Raw genomic sequence first — 22,235 nt, 5'->3', positions numbered from 1 at the left:
GATGGTAAGCACAATGATACTTGAGATCAATTTGAAACACTTGACCCAAGTTCTGAACAATCTGGTTAACAAAATGAGACCCATTATCACTGTAAATGCGTCTTGGTAAACCAAATCGGGGAATTATTTTTGTAGTCAAAAGCTTTGCTACTGTTTGTGCATTCAGGTGCTTTACTGGAAAAGCATCTACCCATTTAGAAAAAGCATCAATAATGACTAAACAGAACCTTTTTCCCTCTGAGGGTGTCAATTCAATAAAGTCCATACAGAGTGTGTGGAATGGATATGGAGGGGTGGGGAATGCCTGCTGAGACTTTTTAACTCCCCCCTGAGCATGATACTTTGCACATAATAAACAAGATAAACAGAATTGCTTTGCATAAGTTGAAAACCCCTTACACCAAAACACCTTAGACACTATTTGAATCATCGTCTGTACTCCTACATGGGCAGGTCCATGGCTAACCAATGCCGCATACCTAAAAGGTTTGAGGGTAATACCATTTTGCCATCTGATGCCCTATACAACCCATCCTGTTGAGTGATACCATATTTTACCCAACGACATTTTTCCTTCTGTGTTGTCAATGTTTGCATTACTTTTAGTGTCTCTAAGTCTAAGAGGTGTCCGGGCTCTAAATCATTGTCATGTAAAAGCAAATCATTTTCTTGAGCTGCCTTTTTTGCAGCCATATCAGCAAGTGCATTTCCCCTGGAGACAGGATCTTTTCTGTTGGTATGTGCGGAACATTTACATATCGCTATCTGAAGTGGTAGTTGCACTGCATCTAACAACTGTAAAATTAAATCTCTATGATTTAATGGTTTGCCTGTTGCAGTAACCATTCCCCTATTCTTCCATTGTTGAGCGAAAACATGTACAGTGGAGAAAGCATATTATACCCTCCCCAAAGGAACAAGCTCGAGTCAAAGCCACCAACTCGGCTGCTTGTGCAGAATAAATGTTTAACAATCCTTTTGCCTCCAAAACTTCAGTTTCTGTGGTGACTGCATACCCTATTAGTGTTTTTCCTACAGTGTCTTTCTTTGCTGATCCATCTACAAACAAAACGAGATCAGAATCTACCAACGGAATATCCATTAAATCTGGTCGGGGAAGCACTTTGTCATGAATGCTCTCTAAACAAACGTGTGGAGTACCTTCTTCTGGAGTTGGCAAAAGTGTCGCTGGATTAAGAGTAGTACATCTTTCTATGGTCATATGAGGCTGTGTCAGCAGCACTGTCATACACGACAAATGACGACTAGGAGATAAAAAGGTTATCTTATCTTGCAAAAGTATAGTAGCTACTGAATGTGGAACCCGCAATTGCAATGGGTGAAACAAAACTAATGATGCTGAGGCTTGTACTGCCATGGCAGCTGCCACTACAGCTTGAACACAATGCGGCAATGCCCTTGCAACAGGATCTAATCTGGAGGAGTAGAAAGCTATCGGTCTCTGTTTATCCTCATGTACTTGTACCAGAACCGAAGTCATATATCCTCCCTTACAATCAACCATTTGTATAAACGGCTTAGAATAGTTTGGAAAACCCAAAACAGAGGATCCTGCTATCAATTGCTTAATTCTATTAAATGCCTGTATTGCCATATTTGTCCACTGTATATCATTTTTAGCTGCCATGGGAGTGTCATAGATTAGTGCGGTCAATGGCCCTACTTCCTCAGCATAGTTAGGGATCCAACTTCTACAAAAATTAGTCACACCTAAAAAGGACATCATCTCCCGCTTAGTTGTGGGCATAGGTGCCTCAAGAATTGCTTGTTTTCTTTTGTTCTCCAATTGTCTACCTGCCTGCGAAATTAAATAACCCAAGTACTTTACTTGTGTTTTCCACAATTGTAACTTTTCTTTATTTATCTTATGTCCTTGCTCAGCTAAAAAAACTAAGAAGGGCAAGGGTATCCCTTTTACAACTTTCCTGCGTGGGTGAGGCCAACAAAATATCATCTACATACAACAGAACCTGGCTTCCCTCTGGGGTAACAAAGTGAGCTAAATTCGCAGCCATTTCTTGTGCGAATATTGTCGGACTCTCACAATAACCCTGTGGCAATCTGGTGTAGGTGTATCTTTTACCTTGATAAGTGAATGCAAACCAAAATCTACTCTCCTTATGTAGTGGTATAGAGAAAAAAGCATTGCTTATATCTATGACAGAAAAATATCTGTGCTGAGGTAGTAAATCATTAAGTAATGTATAGGGGTCAAGGACCACCGGTGCTCTTGGGATCACAGCCGAATTAACTCCTTGTAAATCCTGAACCAACCTCCATGACCCATCCGGTTTCTTTACAGGAAACAACGGAGTATTGCAGGGCGAATCTGGGCATTCAACAAGAATTCCTACCTGTTTTAGTTGCTCAATAACTGGCTTAATTCCTTCCTCTGCTTGTTTACTTAGCGGGTATTGGTGCTTACGAGGTCTAAAACCTGACTTTGGAGTTATACAAACTTCACCTGCTGTTTTCATCAGTCCTACATCCCCTTTACCTTTTGACCATAAATCTACAGGTAAGGCACTTAACTCACTATCTTCCTCTTGGGTTAGGAGGATTTGTCATGCCCTTTCTGTTTTGTCATCCCTGAGGTGCACGCTTGGTTGTGCCCAAGTCAACCAATTTAATCTTTGTACCTGGATCTGTTGATCTTTCAACTGACTTTCGGACATTGTGTCCCAATTTGTTACCTTTTTCGCCAAATCTACCCAATGTGTCCCCACCGCTTTAGTAATTGAAATATGTGGGCTATAATCTGAGCGATATAAAGAACTCATTTCCTTGGTCAAAGTACAGCTCACTACTGTATTACCTTGCTTATCCCAAAACATATCATTCAGAATTATCCTTGCACGTTTGTGCCTAAAGAATTCTTTTTCAAATTCTTTGTCTGGACCAGGGGCCTTTCTGTAGAACATTGTACAATGTAAGTGCGCCACAACCTGCGGTGAGCTGCTCCTAGATTTACTTAAAGCTAGGTTGATCAAATCTGTATCAACCCTCCCCGGCCCGTTTGAAATCAAGTCCTGGCTATACCAGTAAAACAAGTCTTGTACTCCCTGTACCACCAAGCCATCCGCTAACCTTTTCACCTCAATGCCTTTAGGTGTGGGAATTTCTGCTATTCCAAACGAATGCATCACATCTCTTCCCAGCAAATTAACTGGACAAACTTTCGATATAATTACCCTACACCTAACAGTTTGATTTGTTTGCGGATCTGTGAACAATAGAGGATGAGACAGTGGTTCCTTATAAATTTTCCCGTTTGCCACTTTCACAAGGACAAACTCGTCTGTTCCGCAGTTCGGAGGCAGAACTGCTGGACCCAAAAGTGTATGCGATGCACCTGAATCACATAAAAACTCCACTTTCTGTCCCTCAACCAAAACCTCTATCATGGGTTTTTGATCCAGATGCATAGCAATACCCAAATTTGCCAGGTTTATGACTTCACAGTCACAATCCTGCCCTTCCTTCTGAGTGTTCTGACATTCATCACAGAGAGTGTCTGCCTCATCATCATCACAATCATTCTCACTTTCTTCTTCTCTACAATAATCACAATAATGAATTTGGCACCTTCCTTTACTATCATATAGTCATGCGGAGCCCTTGTTCGTAAGCTGTGGGGGATGTTGCCACTCTTCGCAGTCGGCAGCAAAGTGCCCACGTCTACTGCATTTAAAACATTCTCCACGTTTTAACCTCCCCTCATATTCCTCTGAATGTCCACCTGGTTTATTTAACGTGTCCCATTTTGGGCCCCCACATTTTTTTACGCCACCATGGCGCCCTTGCCCCCTTTGGTCCTGTACCAAGAATATACCACCATCATCCCCTACTGCTAACATTTGTACTTTCTTTTTCTTTTTTAAATTGAAATGTCGCTCAGCATGCCATGCATATTCAAACAAAGGTTGCAGTCTACATGTTCTCTGATCTACCATATGTTTAGTTATAAAACTATTTATCGGAGCCCTACAACCTTTAAGAAAAGCATTTTTCAATTGCTGTTCATACGGACTATCATTGGTCTGATCCTGCGGAATCATCATTCCACAATGGTTACTGAACACTTCTGTCAATCTTACAATATAGTGATCTACAGATTCATCATCATTTTGGATGCACTGATTTATTACTGTCCAATCTGCTCTTGGATGCCACTTATCAGAAATTCTCTTTAACAGATCAGTGACTCGCTTGTCTAACACCCCAGAATTTTGTATATCTTTTTAGTCGTTGATTGAATTTTGCATATTCTTCTACATGATTTCTACATATGGTCTCTTTGAAATATGTGATACACGGAATTATCAATTACTGTATCTGGTTTTAAATGCTACAAAAGTTTTTAACTTTTAGTTTTTATACATAATGCTGCAGTTTGCAGTAACAAACAAGTGTTCTAGTTGTTTTAGTAAGCAACAGATTTTATCTGTGATGATTAGCTAGCCCTATACTTCTGTTTAAGACACTGATTGACTAATTAGTTAATAGATTTAGTGTTTTTACTGATTAGTAACACTATATAAGCCTTGTTATATTCAATGTGAACTAGATCTGAAGAAGCGTACAGTGTGTACGAGAAAGCGCTCATCTTCCTTACTTTGTATTAATAAAGAAGAATCCTTTTGCAGCATCATCGTGGTGGTTCCTCATCCTTGTGTTTTTAACTTTTGTTCTACTCAAGTCTTAGAGGTGAGGATCTTTGGAGGTTATTGCTGGGATTGTGACATATACCCCAGAATTATGCTTTAATGTAGTGCCGTCATCTGCCTTACATGTCCAAGTACCACAAACTAAGTGCCAATCTGGACCCAGGATTTGTCGCACTACCTGTTCTACTTCTAAACCATTTAGATGATAACTTAAATGCATACCAACTATGTCCTCAGAAAACTTTTGAAAATTAACCTTGGGATGAGGAATACCATCTGTAGCTCGTTTTATATCTTCTCTAGCCCAGGGACGATAAACTAAAATAGTTGGCTCTTGTCCAACATCACCTGCTAGTGGGTTTGCAACTTGTATTAAGGGAAGAGCTTCTGAGTAGTCAGAAAGTTTAATGGCCCAACGTCCTTGCCCTGCTGGTCCTGACCTTAACTGCATAGGTTGGTCTACCTGTTGCAAAGCAACCTTGGGTACTACGGGAATTTGTGGGTAAATTGGAGGGGGTCACAACGCTTCCTTGAGCAGCCAATAACCCACCCTGCTGTACAGATCCCACATCTTCAGAGTGATATTGAGGAGGTTCCGCCGGTATGGCAGCAGCAATTTCCCCATACGGTGGGTCAGTTGCCTGCCTTTGTACCGCACAAACTGTATGCTCATCCTCCTTATCTAAAAATAAAGCTACTTTTCCACTTGGCACCAGTGATCCCTTTTGATTTATTTTTTCTTTTTCCTGGCACTGTTTTTCTTTTGTAGCTCATCTATTTGCTTCTTCTAACCATTTTTGTGCTTGGGGAAATCCCAATTGTCTTTGTTTTTTAATTCTAGTTCCCGCATCTCTTTTCAAATCTCTAACCAATTTTGCACAGGCATTCTTATTCAGGGTACCATCAAAATCATATTTCAACTTCCACTTTTTCAAAAATGTAACATTATTTTTGTTTAAATCTTTAATATACTTAGCATCAACATTTAAACAGACATCACTCTCACACTTGCAGCAACTCGAACCCATGTTTCCCCTAGATTTCTTATTTTAGGACTGTATCAAAGTTATTTTACAGGGCTTATTATAAAATGGGGCTATCTTAACGGGTGATCCTAACAAAAGAATCTTAACAAGTAATAAACTGCTTTAACAAGTAATCCTACCCACCCTTAACTAAAAATAAAACCCTTGTCGACAAGGTTAAATTAAATTAAAAGAAAATTTAGTTTTCATCCTACCTGAACCAGATGAGACTCCGTTTTCCCTTTTGGTTCAGAAACCGTCCCTCAGATAGGGATCAGAGAGCGGCCGGCCTCCTTTCAATGACAAATCAGTCGGAGGGCTTTCAGTCGAGGGAATCTTAAGATGAGAAACCCTCACCTGCACAGGTTTTTCAGTCTCTCTGTCGGTCTGATCTGTATCTTCGTAGAGGTTCAAACGAGTCGCATCTGCCTCTTTATTAGCAGCTAACCAGATTACACAGCATGTTGGCCAAGATGATCTCCTCTGGTCAACTTGTTTACTGACATCAACTTTTATACTGCAAGCAAAACAACTTTTTGTTACATTTCTGACTGTTGACAGTTGGCTATGAAAAACATATAGGATAAACATGTTTATCACAAATCACCTCAAACCAACAGTTAGTACAGAATGTTCAAGAAGTACAGAATGTTCAGTTCAACAATGGTAGCTCAAATTTTCCAGGACACACAGCCTGCTTCAGTAAATTAACTCTTACTCGGCCGTGCGTCCTTATCCCAGGCTTTACCAAGCTATAACCAAATCTCTTTATTCTGAAATGCAGAAAACAGTTATTATTCAGGTTCATAAGCAATGCTGCATTTTGTTCACAGATGAGGCCCATCTTTGATAGGTATATCCAAACAAATAACATGTTCACTTTGCAAGAAGAGGAAAAAGACAAATAACAGTATGTTTTAAAACTTTTTCTCTTAACACCTTTGCTTGTCTGGCATGAGGTAAGCCATCTGGGCAGTTGTATTCAAGCTTGCACCCAGGAATGTTATCCTTTGAGAGGGTACCAGTTGTGATTTCTTTTCGTTTATTGTGTACCCTAGGCATGTTAGAAGCCTTTTCACAGATGCCAGGTATCGAAGAAGAAAGTCCTTGTTCTCTGCTTGAATGAGACAGTCATCTAAGTAAGGATATATTTGTATACTTCTTTGTCTGCAAAATGCAATTACTGGTGCCAGGCACTTTGTAAAGACCCTGGGTGCAGTAGATAAGCCAAAGGGCAGTGCAGAGAATTGGTAATGCATTAAGCCAGCCTTGAATCTGAGGTATCTTCTGCACGATTGTCTTATTGGGACATGCAGGTATGCCTCTTTTAAGTCTAATGTCACCAGCCAAGCTTTCTTGCCCAGCATGGGCAGAAGCTGCTGCAAAGTCAGCATTTTGAATTTTGGAATGTCCAGGTATGTGTTCAAAATCGATAAATCCAGTATTGGCCGCCAGGCCTTGTCCTTTCTGGGTACCAGGAAGAGTCTTGAGTAAAAACCTTGTCCTTTTTCCTGTTCTGGCACTGGCTGAATGGCCCCCATATCCAAGAGGGACGTAACCTGTTTTTGTGCCTCTGCCCATTGATTTTTTGGCAGATCTGGCCAACCATTTGCTATTGGCAGAGTGTGGAAATGGAATCTGTATCCCTGTGATACTATGCTTAGTACCCACTTGTCCTGGGTTATTAACTTCCAGTTTTGAGCAAAAAGTGCTAACTTTCCCCCTATGGGTGCTGCCAAAAGATAAGTGCTTGGTGTAGGCAGAGGGAAGTCATTTGGATTGTTTTCTGTAGGTTTGCACTTTATCTCCTCCAGATTTGGAGGTAGAAGTGTCCCATTGCTTTGACCTGTATGAATCTTGCGCCTGGTATCTGGAACCCTTAGGGCATCTGGATTTGCCTCTTTGAGCTCTGTCTGACAGAGGAAAGGACCAATTTTTTGTAGGCCAGTGTCTACTGAACCTTGGTGGCTGCACTTGTAAGAAGTCTTTAACAGTTTGCATAGACTTAGCTTTGTCTTCCATTTTCTTTAAAACCTCTTCTGCCTTAATGACAAACAGAGAATCATGCTGTAAAGGTGCATCTAGCAATTTAGCTTTAACATGATCAGGCAAATTTTGTTCCTTTAACCAGGCATGCCGCCTAATCACAGATCCAGTAACTGTGGCCCTGCAGGAGGTCTCTAAGGAATCAAAACCACATTGCAAAGTATGCTTTCCAACTTGTTCAGCTGCATGCAATAATTCCTGCAATTCTTTGTTTTCTCTACATTCTAAAATCAACATAATTTTCTGTTTCAGCAATCCCATAACATGTTGTTGGTACTTTAGCATATGAAATTGACAGTTTAAGGCCCTGATTGTCAAGGTTGCAGATGTATACACCTTTTTTCCCCATCTGTCTAGTGCCCTTGAATCTCTGTCAGAGGGGTAGGATTTTTTGTGTTTTGGCCTTAACGCCCTATGGACCCTGTGAAATAGTTTCAGGATCAGCTGCAGGGTTTCTAAATAAAAAAATTATGTGTGTCTGGGTCCCTGTAATATCTGTCAGGCTTACTGGGAGCCGGAGGTAAGGAGTCTGTGGTCAAGCTTGACTCCGAAAACACATCATCCACAATGTCTAAAACAGGGGGAATGGCTAATGGCTTGTGCCAAGGGAGAAGAAGGAAATCCCTGAGCCTCTTTTTTGATTCTGAGAAGTCTTGACTCTCCAGTGAAAATGTTTCCTCAAAGTATGCAAGGTTTCTCCAAATGAATAATCCTCAGGAGGAGATGCAGATGGAATAGACTCTTCAGCATCAGAATCCTCATAGGGAGGTATAGATAATTCCTGATCAGAAGAGGAATCAGAAGAAATAGAAACCTGATCTAAAGATTCATAATCAGTGTCTTGCCTAGGCCTCTTATCTGGAGGGGGATGGGTACCCCTGATCAAGGTAATAAGGTCTTCAGCCATTTTGATCATCTGCTTTTTAGGCATAGAGGCCTGTGCACGTGGCTCATGCATCGGTTTTTTAGTTTTAGAAGTTGCTTTTGTCGTCGGTTTGATATACAAATGTTGAGGTCTGAATACACCCTCAGAAGCCGGTGCCTGCTCAGCGGCTCCAGACCCATCCGAGGGAGATACATCTGTCGGCCCAATACCTTGAGTATCTTGTGGCATGCTGGACTCCACATGAGTGTCGGTAGAGGCATGCGACTCGAAGGTAGCGCTATCAGGGGCTGCGAAAGCACCTCACTGAATACCGGCGAACCAGCGACTGACTTTGGAGAAGCTTCGTCATCGGTTTTAGATCTCGACTGCCTTTCTCTGTCCTTTTCTTTGCGTTTTTTATGTACTCCGGTAGTCGGGTTGCTATCCGATGACATTTCTGGGTAGTTAAATCTTTTTCCAAAATACTTTGATGCAAAAATATACCGGCGCTTAATAGTGCGTTGGTTAAATCTAGCACAAAACCGACAGCCAGTCACATTGTGATCAGGGCCTAGGCAAGGAATGCAGTATAAATAAAAATCCTTATGAGGTATTTGCTTCCCACAAGTAATACAATTATTAACTTTTTCTGACATCGGTAAAAAGCAACGGGGTACGCTTTAGTGAAAACTTTGGATCTGAAACTCAAACTCTAATATTTCAGTAGTCGGCCGACCGGCACTTGCAAAATGCTTCTGCTTCGGGCACCGCTCGGCAAGAAAGACTAAAGAAAATGGCGTCGGCTGCATGTTTTATACCCCTGACGACCTGACGTCATGAAAGAGAAGACAGCAACCGATACAGGACCCAAGACTTTGAAATTCAGGCCGACTGAGGGCAACCTGCCAGCAGATTACCCAAATGTAATGACTGCAACAGTGAAACACGAAGAACATCACTTCCTTTGATGTTTCAAAAGGAAGTGTCTCCAACCAAAGTAGTATCACAATGCCATCTAGTGTTTGGAAAATTTAAGTGCACTTCATCCTAACAGTCTGTAATCTTGTAAGCCTGCTAGAATACTGTAAACTTTTTGTTTCGAACAGGTTGTATTTTTTGTGCATATATAAAAAGTAGTTTTTGTGAAAAGTCTTAAATAAAAAATAAAAATCACATTTAAATTAATGTATAATTCTTTAACCATGTGAACCATAACCATGTTAAAATTGCATTTATAAAAATCTCTCCAAAAAGCTAATATCTAAAAATAACTCAACATTCAATGCATGCAATGAGATGGTAAAAGATCTTAAAACCAATGATAGCGGGCAATAGGGGCATTCAATTAAAGAGTATATAAAATGTATGTCATACATCATTTCCATGAAGGAGCTTGAATGGGAGGAAAAAAATTGTATGTTAAATATAAAGTTCACAAATACCTTTATTTGTTGATATGTTGTACATTTAAGATATACAAATGGTGCTTAAAGTGTGAAGGGGCTAGAGGTATTATTGTACCATTTTTCTCTACCTCTGTTTCTTTAAATTTCAAAAGGGGTGCAATGCAACAAGACTCATTAAGTCCAGGCCAACAATGGGCATTTAAAGTCAATTGCCAATATAATTCTCTTAGTTCCAGTAACTGTACCCATGGACCTCCCCTCTTTCCCTCCATTAATCCTTCTATAACTACAAACTTAAATGTACAACTTTTGTTGTCCAAAGCATGCCTTGCCAAGGCACTATTGGGGTTCCTTTTGTTGATATACTGGTGTTCATAAATTCTTTCCTTTAACCTAAGCTCAGTTTTACCTATGTAAAAACATAGGCATTGTTGGAATAATGCCTCGTAGACCACCCTCCTAGAATTACAGTCAAAATTTGACCTAACTTTGAATTCATTGCCTTTAATAAGAAACCTGTCACACATTAGAATGAATTTAGATTGGGAACAGAACCCACATTTCTTCATATGACAAACCTGATATATATTTTCTTTAGATGTGTTGTTCCAAAATTTCCTTCAGGTTCCTATCTCTTCTAATATAAAACTGGATTTGTGTCCTAACTTCTCTCTCAACATAAGATTTTCACAAATAATTGCTCATTTTTTTTCAGTAACCCGTTTAAGTGTTCTGTTGTCCATATTAAAAGTAGTTATGAAGTTCATGGAGTACTGAGGTCTGCTCAAGTCCCCAGTTGCATCCCCCTCCAGTTCAGCCCCTATATCTTGTATTCTAAAATCTGTTGACCTCATCCAGTATTTCTTTTTCTCATAACCTTCAACTTAAGTTCCTCGAGTATTCCGTCAAAGTAACCTCTCTTATGGAATATACCCATTAAAAGTTCACATTCATTGTGGAAGTCCTCATCCATGGGGACCATTCTAGCAGCTGTAACAAATTGCCCTTTCACCACAGATTTCTTCTGATGGAAGGGGTGGTAGCTGTTGAAATGGAGAAAGGAGTCTGAATAAGTGGGTTTTCTAAAAATCGTAGATATAAATCTGTGCTTATTCCTGTCCTTACTCAGGAGGATGTCCAGGTAAGATATTTTCTCACTGTCAAATTCATACGTAAATGTCAATTGCAACAAACACTTCAGTTATTCTGCATTTATTTTGTATGGATATAGAGTCTTGCAAAACCAATTTTGCTTGTTAATTTCTTGTTTTTATAAAGGAAACTAAGACTTGCTGTGTGTGATAAAGTTTTCTTTGATCATCTCTACTGTGTTAAGTTTACATGTCTGCATTAGTATGGTAATGAGCTAAATAGTGCACTTTCTAAATAAATCGGTTACTAATAACTACTGTGCCATTTGGCTCATTTCAGTCTGTTCAAGTCTTTCTGTTTCACTCACCTGCTGTCAAGGCAGAACAGCTGCCAATGAGCATTCCAAGAGCAATTCGCTTAAGTGGTGAGGGCAGGAGGTTCCTTCTCAGCAACACTGGGTCAATGACTTTGTCCTTCAGTGGAATAAGGATGAGAAGCATCAGGGCATTGAACATGGTGAGCCAGGCAGCAGGAAACTGAAAATGTAGCACTAAATAGTCAGTGGTGAAGCTGAAACAAGGAGATGAATGTATATTTATTACAGAAAAAGTCATTAAGCTAGCATCCACTCAAATGAAACAAACTTCACCAGCCATGGCAAAGACATGTTCAGCTATATCAGACTTAACTGTGTTAGGCTGAACAGACCCATGACTAAAAGTAATGGGTGGATCTGTCATGAACTGAGATAGGTTGAAGTGAACTAAACTGAGCTGAGATGAGTTCTGCTGCCAGCCAGATTAGTTTTATCAAGCTTAGTTCATCTAGTCTGATTTACTCTGATCTTATTCACATTACATGATTTAAGTATTACATTTAAATAGTGCAGAACAAAAGTATTTGAAGAGAGTATAAATGCATTCAGATATTTCAATGTAGCAACAATGTAGCTTAATAACAGGCTCTATGCCTCTTATAGAGACTATCAGGGTGCTTGTAGTCCAGTGCCTTAGGTTAATATTTGAAATAACCAACCAATCTGTTGGGAACACTTTTTTGCCCCCATTGCATGCCCGCTAGCTGACCATCAGCTGCACTCTAGAGATCCTCCTATAGGTCTACTTTTTCCTTAGTGCCTCTGGTACTACCCTCCATTTCTGGGACCACTCCACTGGTGAGTTGGGAAGGGGAAGTATATTGGAGCATATGCTGTCCTGTAATCCAGGAGGGTATATTTCGCATGACTTAATTGGGCAGAGGTGCTGACATTGTCTGCATTACCACACATACTTAGGGTCAGTTAGCTTCATTTTTTCCTTCTATGGTGAATTTTAACTGCAATCTGTCATGCAATTATGGTACTTCCTCCCATCACCATGCATGTGTCAGATGTTGGGCAGAAACCCCTTCCTCCCTCCTGGAGTGCACAAGCTAATAAAAAAAAACACTCCTCCCCCCTCCACCTACCTACCTCCTATAGTTCATGAGCCACTGATCGATCTTGGGTCATATTCAGGGCTCCATCAATCCCTGTGTCAAGGATCAGGGGTTCACTGAAAAACTGCTGGTCAAGCATGACCTGGTTTCTGTGATAGCCCTTGCTGTCATCAGGTAATCCCCCTAGTAAATCTAGAGTGGAGTATACAGTTTAGCCCAAATTGTTATTGAAATGTCAAATATGGTCTAAGCTTGGAGTGAGCACTTGCATCTAACCTGAAAAACTAGACCAAAGACTTCAAATTTTAATCACCACTATGAGTGCAGCACTGTCTGATGGTACCCTAACATTAGATTTGCTCTTATCTCGTGACTTTAGTTAGGCAAACTGAACAGGCATTGCATGCCTATCTAAGTAGCTATGAGGTCACACGCCACTGCAGGGAGGGGTTAGATGGAGGGGCACTGGCTCCCCGAAGTGTGAATGATGCCTGCCACTCCTGACTCCATCTACTTCTATCCTGGAGGAAAGAATGAGCCATATGAGCCATAGGACTGTCACCCTAGAGGATTAAATTGGTCAATACAGAGGACAAGACGGTAGGGCTAGATGGGCAGCATGGGAATCAGGAAGAAAAAAGTGAAAACAATGAAGTACTGCTCGCCTATCAGCTCTACCCGTTTGTGAGCTTTGCACATTTACCATCTCTCCTCCCACACTTTGTCTTACCTGCAACCCCACCATACTTTCAACCCACCCATCTCTCAGTCAGAGGAGCTTTTCTCATCACCATAGTATGCATTTTAAGATCAGGTACATCCTACCTACCTCTATCCCTCTGGTCTTACGTGATTCAAGCTTGGATCTCCTTTTTGCCCTTGTGTATAAAATACAGACGTATACTACAGCTTTTGGAATTGCTGATCTGAGGTTTTAACAAGTATGTGCCTTGCTGAATAAAATATGTGTGGTAAACTAGTATCCAAATAATATTAATGCATCCAGATGAGAACCACCCCTATCAACCCATTTATCCAACACAGCTGCAATTTTATCTAGATGTCCTTGCCAATTATTATATACCATCTCTTTTCATGGAGAACAGACCTTTAGCTCCAGGCATTTTGCCCCTCCTTCCTTAATAAATAGCAGTTTCATTTCTTATGATTTTCAATCTCCTGCTGATACTACATAGATTTTTTATTTTGGTCCCCATCCCCAGTGCTCAACATCTATGCTGGGTCTACCTAGGTTCATAGGTTGGTACTAGGCTATCAGCCCTAGGGCCTATACAAGCCTAGCCATAACAATTCCCTGGATATTCTCCAACCCCCTGGACTTACTTCATTATCAATTTTTTGGGGGGGTTATTTTATATGCCCTATCCACTCCCTTTCCCACCCCCCATGCTCAGTGATTGTATCTGAGGACAACTTCACTCTTTGGACCATGGCTCCCCTTAGGGAGCATCATTGTCAAATGCCCTCCCACCCAGGATGGGCATGCCCATCCCTCCCTGCCACTCCATTAGTTTCCAAAGCCACTAATCGAACTCACACCACCTTGGCAGCAGTCAGAGATTTATGCTTCTAAGCCACTGGAGCAGCAGCATTACATAGATTTTTAGTGTTATACTGAAGACCAGCTTCTACTGTGTATTGCCTAAATTCTTCCAGCATTCCTAGAGTGTCCTTCTGCACCTTAGGCAATTGAATCATGTGGTTGTTTTCCAGAATATTTGTGCTTTCAAATTTTCCAAGCCTGTTTCTCCTTGTACTAACCTCCAGTCTTTTCCTGACAGTCTCTGCCAAAGACTTCTATTAACAGAAGAAATAAAAGTGGGGATAATGGACATCCTTGTCTGATCTCATTTTCCAGATTTACTTTCCTGGATATGCCTTCATTAGCTGCTTCCTGAACTAATGGACCTTGGACAAAACATTCATATAGTCCTGTATTATCTAGTACATCTCCCAGAAAAGATAATCTCACCACGTCAAAGGCCTTCTTTATACATCTAGTACGCCTCCCACATTCAGGGAATTTAGCATTTTAGCTACCTGTGACAACTTTAACAAAATATGTTATGACTATTCTGATCTCCTGACCTTCATGAATCACACTTATGCTTCTTACACCCATGAAGGTATGAATTCTTTCAACCTGATAGCTAACACCCTGGTGAGGGCACCTTAATATGACCTCCTCCAACCTGGAATGAGATGTATGTTTTAAAGGGTCTTCCCTACCTTGTTTCATTTTTGGAAGATCTACAGCCATAGCCTTCCTATATGATGGTAGAATATTGTTTCTGCCAATATGGTATTGAGAAACAATGCTACAAGTACATGGCAAGCTATTTTGCATAAAGAAAAATATTTTAACATTATTTTACCTTTGTTTTATTATTATTATTATTATTTTGTATTCCTTATTGGAAATACAAGAATTCTGAGCTTGTAAGGCCTCCCCAGTATTTTCAGATCACATACCCATGCATACACTGCCACTCAAATATCCCAAAAAGAAGTTTTCAAGATGTTATTAAAGGCCAAGAACCCTATGTCTATGAGGTCAGATAACATACCAAGCTGTCTACTAGTCAGCCTGAAACAAGGGTTGTCTGACTCCCTACAAAAGCTATTCATTGTCATCCAAAGAACAGGCTACATGCTGGAAGAATGGAGGACAGAATCATCCATTCTCTTGTACAAAAATGTTAACTACAGACCCATAAGGTTGATCAGTCCCCTCTGTTACTCTGTGGAAATGATCATTTTGGAATTAATAATTATGGATAAAGATAACCCATAGACTCTCAGCCTAACTCAATTTGGATTCATCAAGGGAGGTCATGCTTACAACCCTGGCAACTGCAAAAAAGTTATTAAAACAATGAATGAGGGATAAACAGTGCACACTGCACATTAGATTTCACATAGTTGTTCAATGCCTCTTCATGCTCAAGTATTTAACTATACTACCCCAGTTAAATGTCAATCCCCATGTAACTCATTGCATCACAAATATAACTCAGGATGTTAGAGTGGGAGGTTCTAACACCTCCAAAAGCTCTAGCACTAGCAGTGTGAGATAACCTTTCTAGGAAGTCAATGTTAGGGATATGTGGCTGACCAAGTTAGCAGATGACTGCAAACTTGATACCATCATGAACTCCCCAGAGAATATTACGATCCTCTAAGAGAGCCTGTCCTGAACAGATAGCTGGTGTGAAAACCATAGACTAAAACTAAATGACAAGAAGTGTAATCATATCCTTTTGCAAGCACGACTGCCCTTGTAATTATCACATTGACCACTCTCCTGAAAATTGACCCTGAATTTGTTCTTTGATCACCATGTATTGAGTGTTCTAAAGAAGCCCTTCTTCATTGCACAGCTTGTATCTAAAAGTATTGAACCCAGATCCAGTGATGTAATTTTTCTGCTGTACATGGCACTCATTAGGCCAATCACTAAGTATAATGACCCTTTTAGTATGTACCTGTCCAAACACTTGCAACAGCTGGGATGACCACAGTGTTTTCTCACTAAAAATTCAAATGCCTAAATTGTAGAAACTATGCAGACCATCTCAAAGCCTTGTCCATCTACTCATTGTCATACAAGCTACTGAGAGATTACCTCTATCTTGTGTATAGAGCTTCAACAGTCCTTATGCTGTCAGACTTATTACACATTCACAAGTTTACTGGTTTCATAAACACCCACTCAAGAGATCACACTCTGTTCTGCAAAAAAAAATATAACATATTGGAGGGATATGTTTATATCACAGACAATACTGTGTGCCTGGAACCATCTACCTCGCCACATAAAGAAAAATACTTCTCTTATTCTGTTCAAATGATATTTAGATGGATTAATGGGTAACTGCAAATTTGCCCCTGGATAAGCACCCCTGTCCCTCATGGACAGGGGAATCTTATAAATGTCCCAACATGTTCTTCTTTGGCCCATCTCTGTATAATTTATATGCAAAATATAAGGGCTAAAAATTACCATTGCAATGTAAAGCTAGACTTTTTTAAGATCTTTCACAGATCAATAACCTAGTAAACTAGTAACCTAGTAAGTTCACAGGGAATGTGAATGCCAACAGCCAGTTAAGCCTGAATATTGCTCTCCCCTCCTCCTCTACAGGAGTAGGTGCTAGGCCCAAAGATGGAGCTGCACATATTCCGATTTTTCAGAAACTGCCTTTTCACATCGGGACAACTCAGAATAGAAAGAACAGATCACTAAGTGGGGAGAGGAAACCGAAGAAATCAATGAGATAGAGACCTCCCCATGCTTGGTATTTAACTGGTCTGACTTCATTAGAAATCAATGACACAGAGACCTCCCCATGCTTGGCATTTAACCGGTCTGACTTCATTAGAAATCAGTGACACAGAGACCTCCCAATGCTTGGTATTTAACTGGTCTGACTTCATTAGAAATCAATGACACAGAGACCTCCCCATGCTTGGTATTTAACCAGTCTGACTTCATTAGAAATCAATGACATAGAGACCTCCCCATGCTTGGTATTTAACTGGTCTGACTTCATTAGAAATCATTGACATAGAGACCTCCCCATGCTTGGTATTTAACCGGTCTGACTTCATTAGAAATCAATGACATAGAGACCTCCCCATGCTTGGTATTTAACTGGTCTGACTTCATTAGAAATCAATGACACAGAGACCTCCCCATGCTTGGTATTTAACCAGTCTGACTTCATTAGAAATCAGTGACACAGAGACCTCCCCATGCTTGGTATTTAACCTGTCTGACTTCATTCTAAGTAATGATCATATTAGTGTTGAATAAAAGTTCATCATTCATTCCAGCTTTTCCCTCCAGGCTGAGTGAATTTGTGATAGATATCAAACAATTTGGGAGAAATGTCTCACTGAAGAATATTTATGGGAATGAAAATGTGAAGAAAGACAACACTTGCCAGCAAAAACAGTACAAAAAAAGAGCAAGTTTGTGCCAGTATATCATCCAGTCATTGATTTGTTTGTACATCTATGTGAGAACGATGTTGCCAACCATAGGTGCCGGAAGCTGTTGAAGACTGGGGGACGGAGGGTGAGAGGGGCACTTTGCGATTAAAAAGTGCAATTTTTTATAACTATTTACTACCACAACATATGTTCACTTGGAGGACATTTTAAGCTTAGCAAATTCCCTTTTGTTGCTTGAATTAACATTTTCTGATTGGTGTTATCTATCCCATGGCTGATAATTGTATATTAGCCCTAGTGAGAATAACTGTGACCATACCATAGATAATTTGAGGGGACCCATGTAAGGGATGCAGCATTTAGGAACTGCCTGTATCCATTAGTGGCATGAGGGGCAATCCTGGAGTACATTTTCTTTTACCCATCCTTAGATCCAAGTTGCATTTGAATATGGACAGATAAGCTTTGTTTTGTTTTTTATGGATAGTCTGATCTACAGTGGTAGCCTCTGTGATATATATCCATCTCTCCACAACATTCAGTTTAGATAACTGGAACAAGTATTTCTGATGCCATTTGACTTGCTGATGTTCAGTGAGTCCATCTGTATTAGGTCAGAGGATGCCTTGTATGCCAGGCATGTCACCTCTAAGCACTCTGTAGGATACTGAGTATAGGAATAAATCTTTGAAGTGGCCCATGAAAGACCTATTGTTAGGACTTGTATCCTTTTAGTAAGGTATCTCTGAAGGCATTCCAATTGTTTCATGGGGCTGGACAGATAAATGCCAAAGTGGGCATTATACAAAATGATTGACCTAATGAGAGCTTTGCAAAGGGGGACAGCAACATTTCTAGATCTAGTAACAATTTGTTTATAAGCTATGCAATATAGAAAAGCTTTCTTACAACTCTGGGCACATGTTGATCAAACGTTAGGCCACTGTAAACACAAGTTCCCAAATGCCAGACAACTGGGTCAGTTCTCAGAGGGCATTGTCATGATTTTGACACCAGTTATTATTTGGGACAAACCTTCCTATAGGATGGTTAAGTCATTTGGGGATTCAGTAACTGCTCCTAGCTTGCAGTCATCTCAAACTTAGCCGGCCAAAGCCCTTTGACATTTACTTTTACGTATGAGATGTATATGCCAAACAGAAGAAGTCTTGGTACCAAACCCTGGGGAACTCCGTTGGTGATTGGCCTGTTCCCCTATTTTGATCTCCTGCATCCTGTGAGCAAGTTGGCAATCCAGCTAGTGATGCAGGTGTTTGCTCCTACATGATTCATCTTTTGTACTACACCTGAGTAGGAGATTGTGTCAAAAGACTTGGCCAGGTCAAGGTAATGTGGTGTGAACTGTTTTACCTTCATCCATTGCTTTGGTAACAAGAGTAAAGCTTACAATTTGCCCATGATTATGAGCCTTTCACACTTTCATCTGGGATGTTTTCAAACACAGTTTTAGGGCCATGCATACATGTATGTATTCTTTGATTCACCTTCCTGATTGCAGTAAATTATATTCCTTGTATAATACAGCACCAGTTGTTTCACATGAGATACCTTCCTAATCAACGAGACCAAAAACAAGACCATCAGACAAAGGACCCACCACACTAAACAGTCAAGACTCAAGTTTACAAAACTAAGATTACCATTACTAACTAGCAGTTCAGGGCAGCTTGGATGGCCTGCTAGTACCTGGACAGTAACTACTAAACAAATCCTACAAACAATGTATTTTAAATTTGTAGTTTTGAACAGTCTTCTAGTAAGCAATGAAACAAAATGTATGAACCAATAATGACAAAGCTACCCACTTCAGAAAATTTCAACCATAAAAGGCCACTCAAACATCTGTCATTACAATTCACCAATATCAGTAAATATACATCTCTGCAGAAGTAAGTCATCTAAATTATTCAACATTAAAGGGATTTCTAACTAATGAACAGGTTGCTGCTAAGAAACACTGGGAGTAGAACCCATAGCCTTCTGTATCTAAAGTAAGGGTACTACCTGTTGTGCTACTAAATGCAAACTGACTTGGAATAAGCAGCACTGAACTTCTCTTCCCCTGAAGCTCTCAGCTCCTTGAAAAAAAATGTTATTTAACATTTGTTTACCAGGAAAGTCTGACGTGGAACAAAACCAATTTTCAGCAGAGGCTTGGGGAGAAATGCTCCAGATGCATGTCTTTGCAACATGGCTGGAAATCCACACACACACACAGGTAGGGCATACAGACTCTGCACAGAAGGCACCCCAGCCAAGAATCAAACCAGAGAACTCTTGCTGTGAGGTAACAACAGTACCACCGCACCATCCACTTGACACAACTAAATCTCACAATTTCACAAAAGAAGAAATCTGGAAAAAGTTTTATTTGGGGGGGGGGGGGGGGCAAAGGCCCAAAACCAGGGACACATTTTAAATATTGCTTGTATAATCTTAGAAAGTTGCTGAAATAGTATTTTGTGTTACCAAAAAAGATAGGAAGACTGAAACTTAAAGGGCTATCATTATTTAGCGAATTGACACAAAACTACAAATTTTAGGAGGAACAGACCAATGTATGTGAAAATCTAGACAGTAGAGAGCTATGGATTCTGTGGTGGTGTGGATAGAGAATGCAGGTACTTGTAACCTAAGGCTCGAGCCTGGGCAATCCTAACCACCAGTTATATGTAACTGGGGCATTTTACACAGACAGACAGAGAGACACACCCACACCCACACACACACACACACACACCCACACAAACACACACACACAAGCGCGCGCGCGCACACACACACACACACACACACACACACACACACACACACACACACACACACACACACACACGCGTTCTGCTTTGCTTTCAACATAAACGGACCTGCTGCTTTGCTTTCAACATAAACAGACCTACTGCTTTGCTTTCTTTCAACATAAATGGACCTGCTGCTTTGCTTTCAACACAAAAGGACCTGCTGCTTTGCTTTCAACATAAACGGACCTGCTGCTTTGATTTCAACATAAACAAACCTGCTTTAATAAAGCATGCACGGACCTGCTTTAATGAAGCATGCACGGACCTGCTTTAATAAAGCATGCATGGATCTGCTTTAATAAAGCATGCACGGATCTGCTTTAATAAAGCATGCACGGACCTGCTTTAATAAAGCATGCACGGACCTGCTTTAATAAAACATGCACGGACCTGCTTTAAAACATAAACAGGCCTAATTTGCTTTCAACAGTTTAAAACCACCACATAGGTCTCACAGCAGTGCAACATTAGACTAAAAAGAAACACAAACTTTGATACGTTACCACAAGGGAATAGCAGTAAGAATGTTCACTCAGAAAAATGTTTGAAAACGTAAAGTCTGCTAACTTCCAACAGAAACTCCTCCGCTCTGCACAGAAATAAGACAGAGTTCAATCACTCTGCAGCTCAGGAAAGCAAACCCTCTGTTTCTGTGCTTGCAGCTGTTTTAATCAAACAGTCGGAACTGACGTCAGCGCAGCAAACCCTCTGTTTCCGTGCTCGCAGTGCAAAAGAAAAGAAATTTAAAAGAATGCTTGCAACTGTAAAAAGTGTGGGGGGGGGAGCGGGCTCAGGCTCCCCCTCACTCTATGGTTCCAGCGCCCATGTTGCCAACTTAAGACAGCAGCAAACAGGCCAACAATATCATAATTTAACCACTGGAGAAAGAAAAGCTTTACTGGAATTAATGAGAAAGGATGACATTGTAGTCAAACCAGCAGACAAAGGCAAGGCGCTGGTGGCAATGAACTCGAATGACCACAAGAGAAAGATAGAGGAGATGTCAAGAGAGAACAGAACTTATCAAAATATTACTAGGAAAGAGCTTGAAAAAGTAGTTAATGAGGTCAGTAACACATTGAGTGATGTGCCTGCCACCAGACTCATCTCTCAAGAGACATTTGATTTCTTCAGTACAGCACATGCCCAGATGCCCACTATTAGTGGTCTGCTGAAAATTCACAAATGTTTAAGTGACCCCCCCCCCCTCTATGCCCCATAATAGCCAGATGGGGCTGGATCACTGAATCACTTTCGGTATATGTAGAGGGCCAACTAAAAAAACTTCTACCAGAAGTTGATACCGTACTTAAAGTCACTGGAGATTTTCTGGAGAAACTGTATGGTAAGATGAAATCATATACAGATTTCTCCAATTTTATTTTGGTGATCCTAGATATACAAAATTTGTTTACTATCATTCCCAACTCATATGGCATTGCAGCTGTTAAACAGTTTGTATAATCTAGATTGACATGTACAGAAGAAATCTGTTTATTATTAGAAATTATCCTAGAGAATAATCTTTTTATTTATGGTGACAAGTTCTATTGGCAACGTTGGGGTGTTGCTATGGGCACCTCATGTGCCAATAGTTTACTCCAACATTGTGATTGCCCAGTGGGAGAAAGAACATGTTTTTAATGAATCCATCCCATGGGCCACCCACCTGATTTATTATGGTCGGTTTGTGGATGATATTCTTTTCATCTGGGAAGGGGATGACATTCAACTGAAATTATTCATAGAATTTCTGAACAGCACAACTACCTTCCTGTTCTTTGAAGCACATTACTCTAAGACAGCCATTGAGTTTCTTGATGTAATGTTATTTTTACATCTGGAGTCAAGACTAGAGACCAGTATTTACAGGAAGA

The 22,235-nt window shown here is 40.4% G+C and overlaps 1 protein-coding gene across 2 annotated transcripts in view; it reads right to left on the bottom strand.

Moving 5' to 3' along the window:
- SLC15A3 (solute carrier family 15 member 3) overlaps positions 1–22,235 on the bottom strand; it is a 296,719-nt gene that overhangs the window by 93,500 nt on the left and 180,984 nt on the right. For both annotated transcript variants that reach the window (XM_044083996.1, XM_044083995.1), the window contains exon 5: positions 11,490–11,658. In XM_044083996.1, coding sequence (XP_043939931.1) covers positions 11,490–11,658 — 169 coding nt within the window. The remainder of the gene's footprint in view (positions 1–11,489; positions 11,659–22,235) is intronic.

This window comes from Protopterus annectens, chromosome 9.part0 (genome assembly GCF_019279795.1).
Source record: "Protopterus annectens isolate FY-2018-M chromosome 9.part0, PAN1.0, whole genome shotgun sequence".
Taxonomy (NCBI): domain Eukaryota; kingdom Metazoa; phylum Chordata; order Ceratodontiformes; family Protopteridae; genus Protopterus; species Protopterus annectens.
This window is presented reverse-complemented; position numbering and strand designations above follow the sequence as displayed.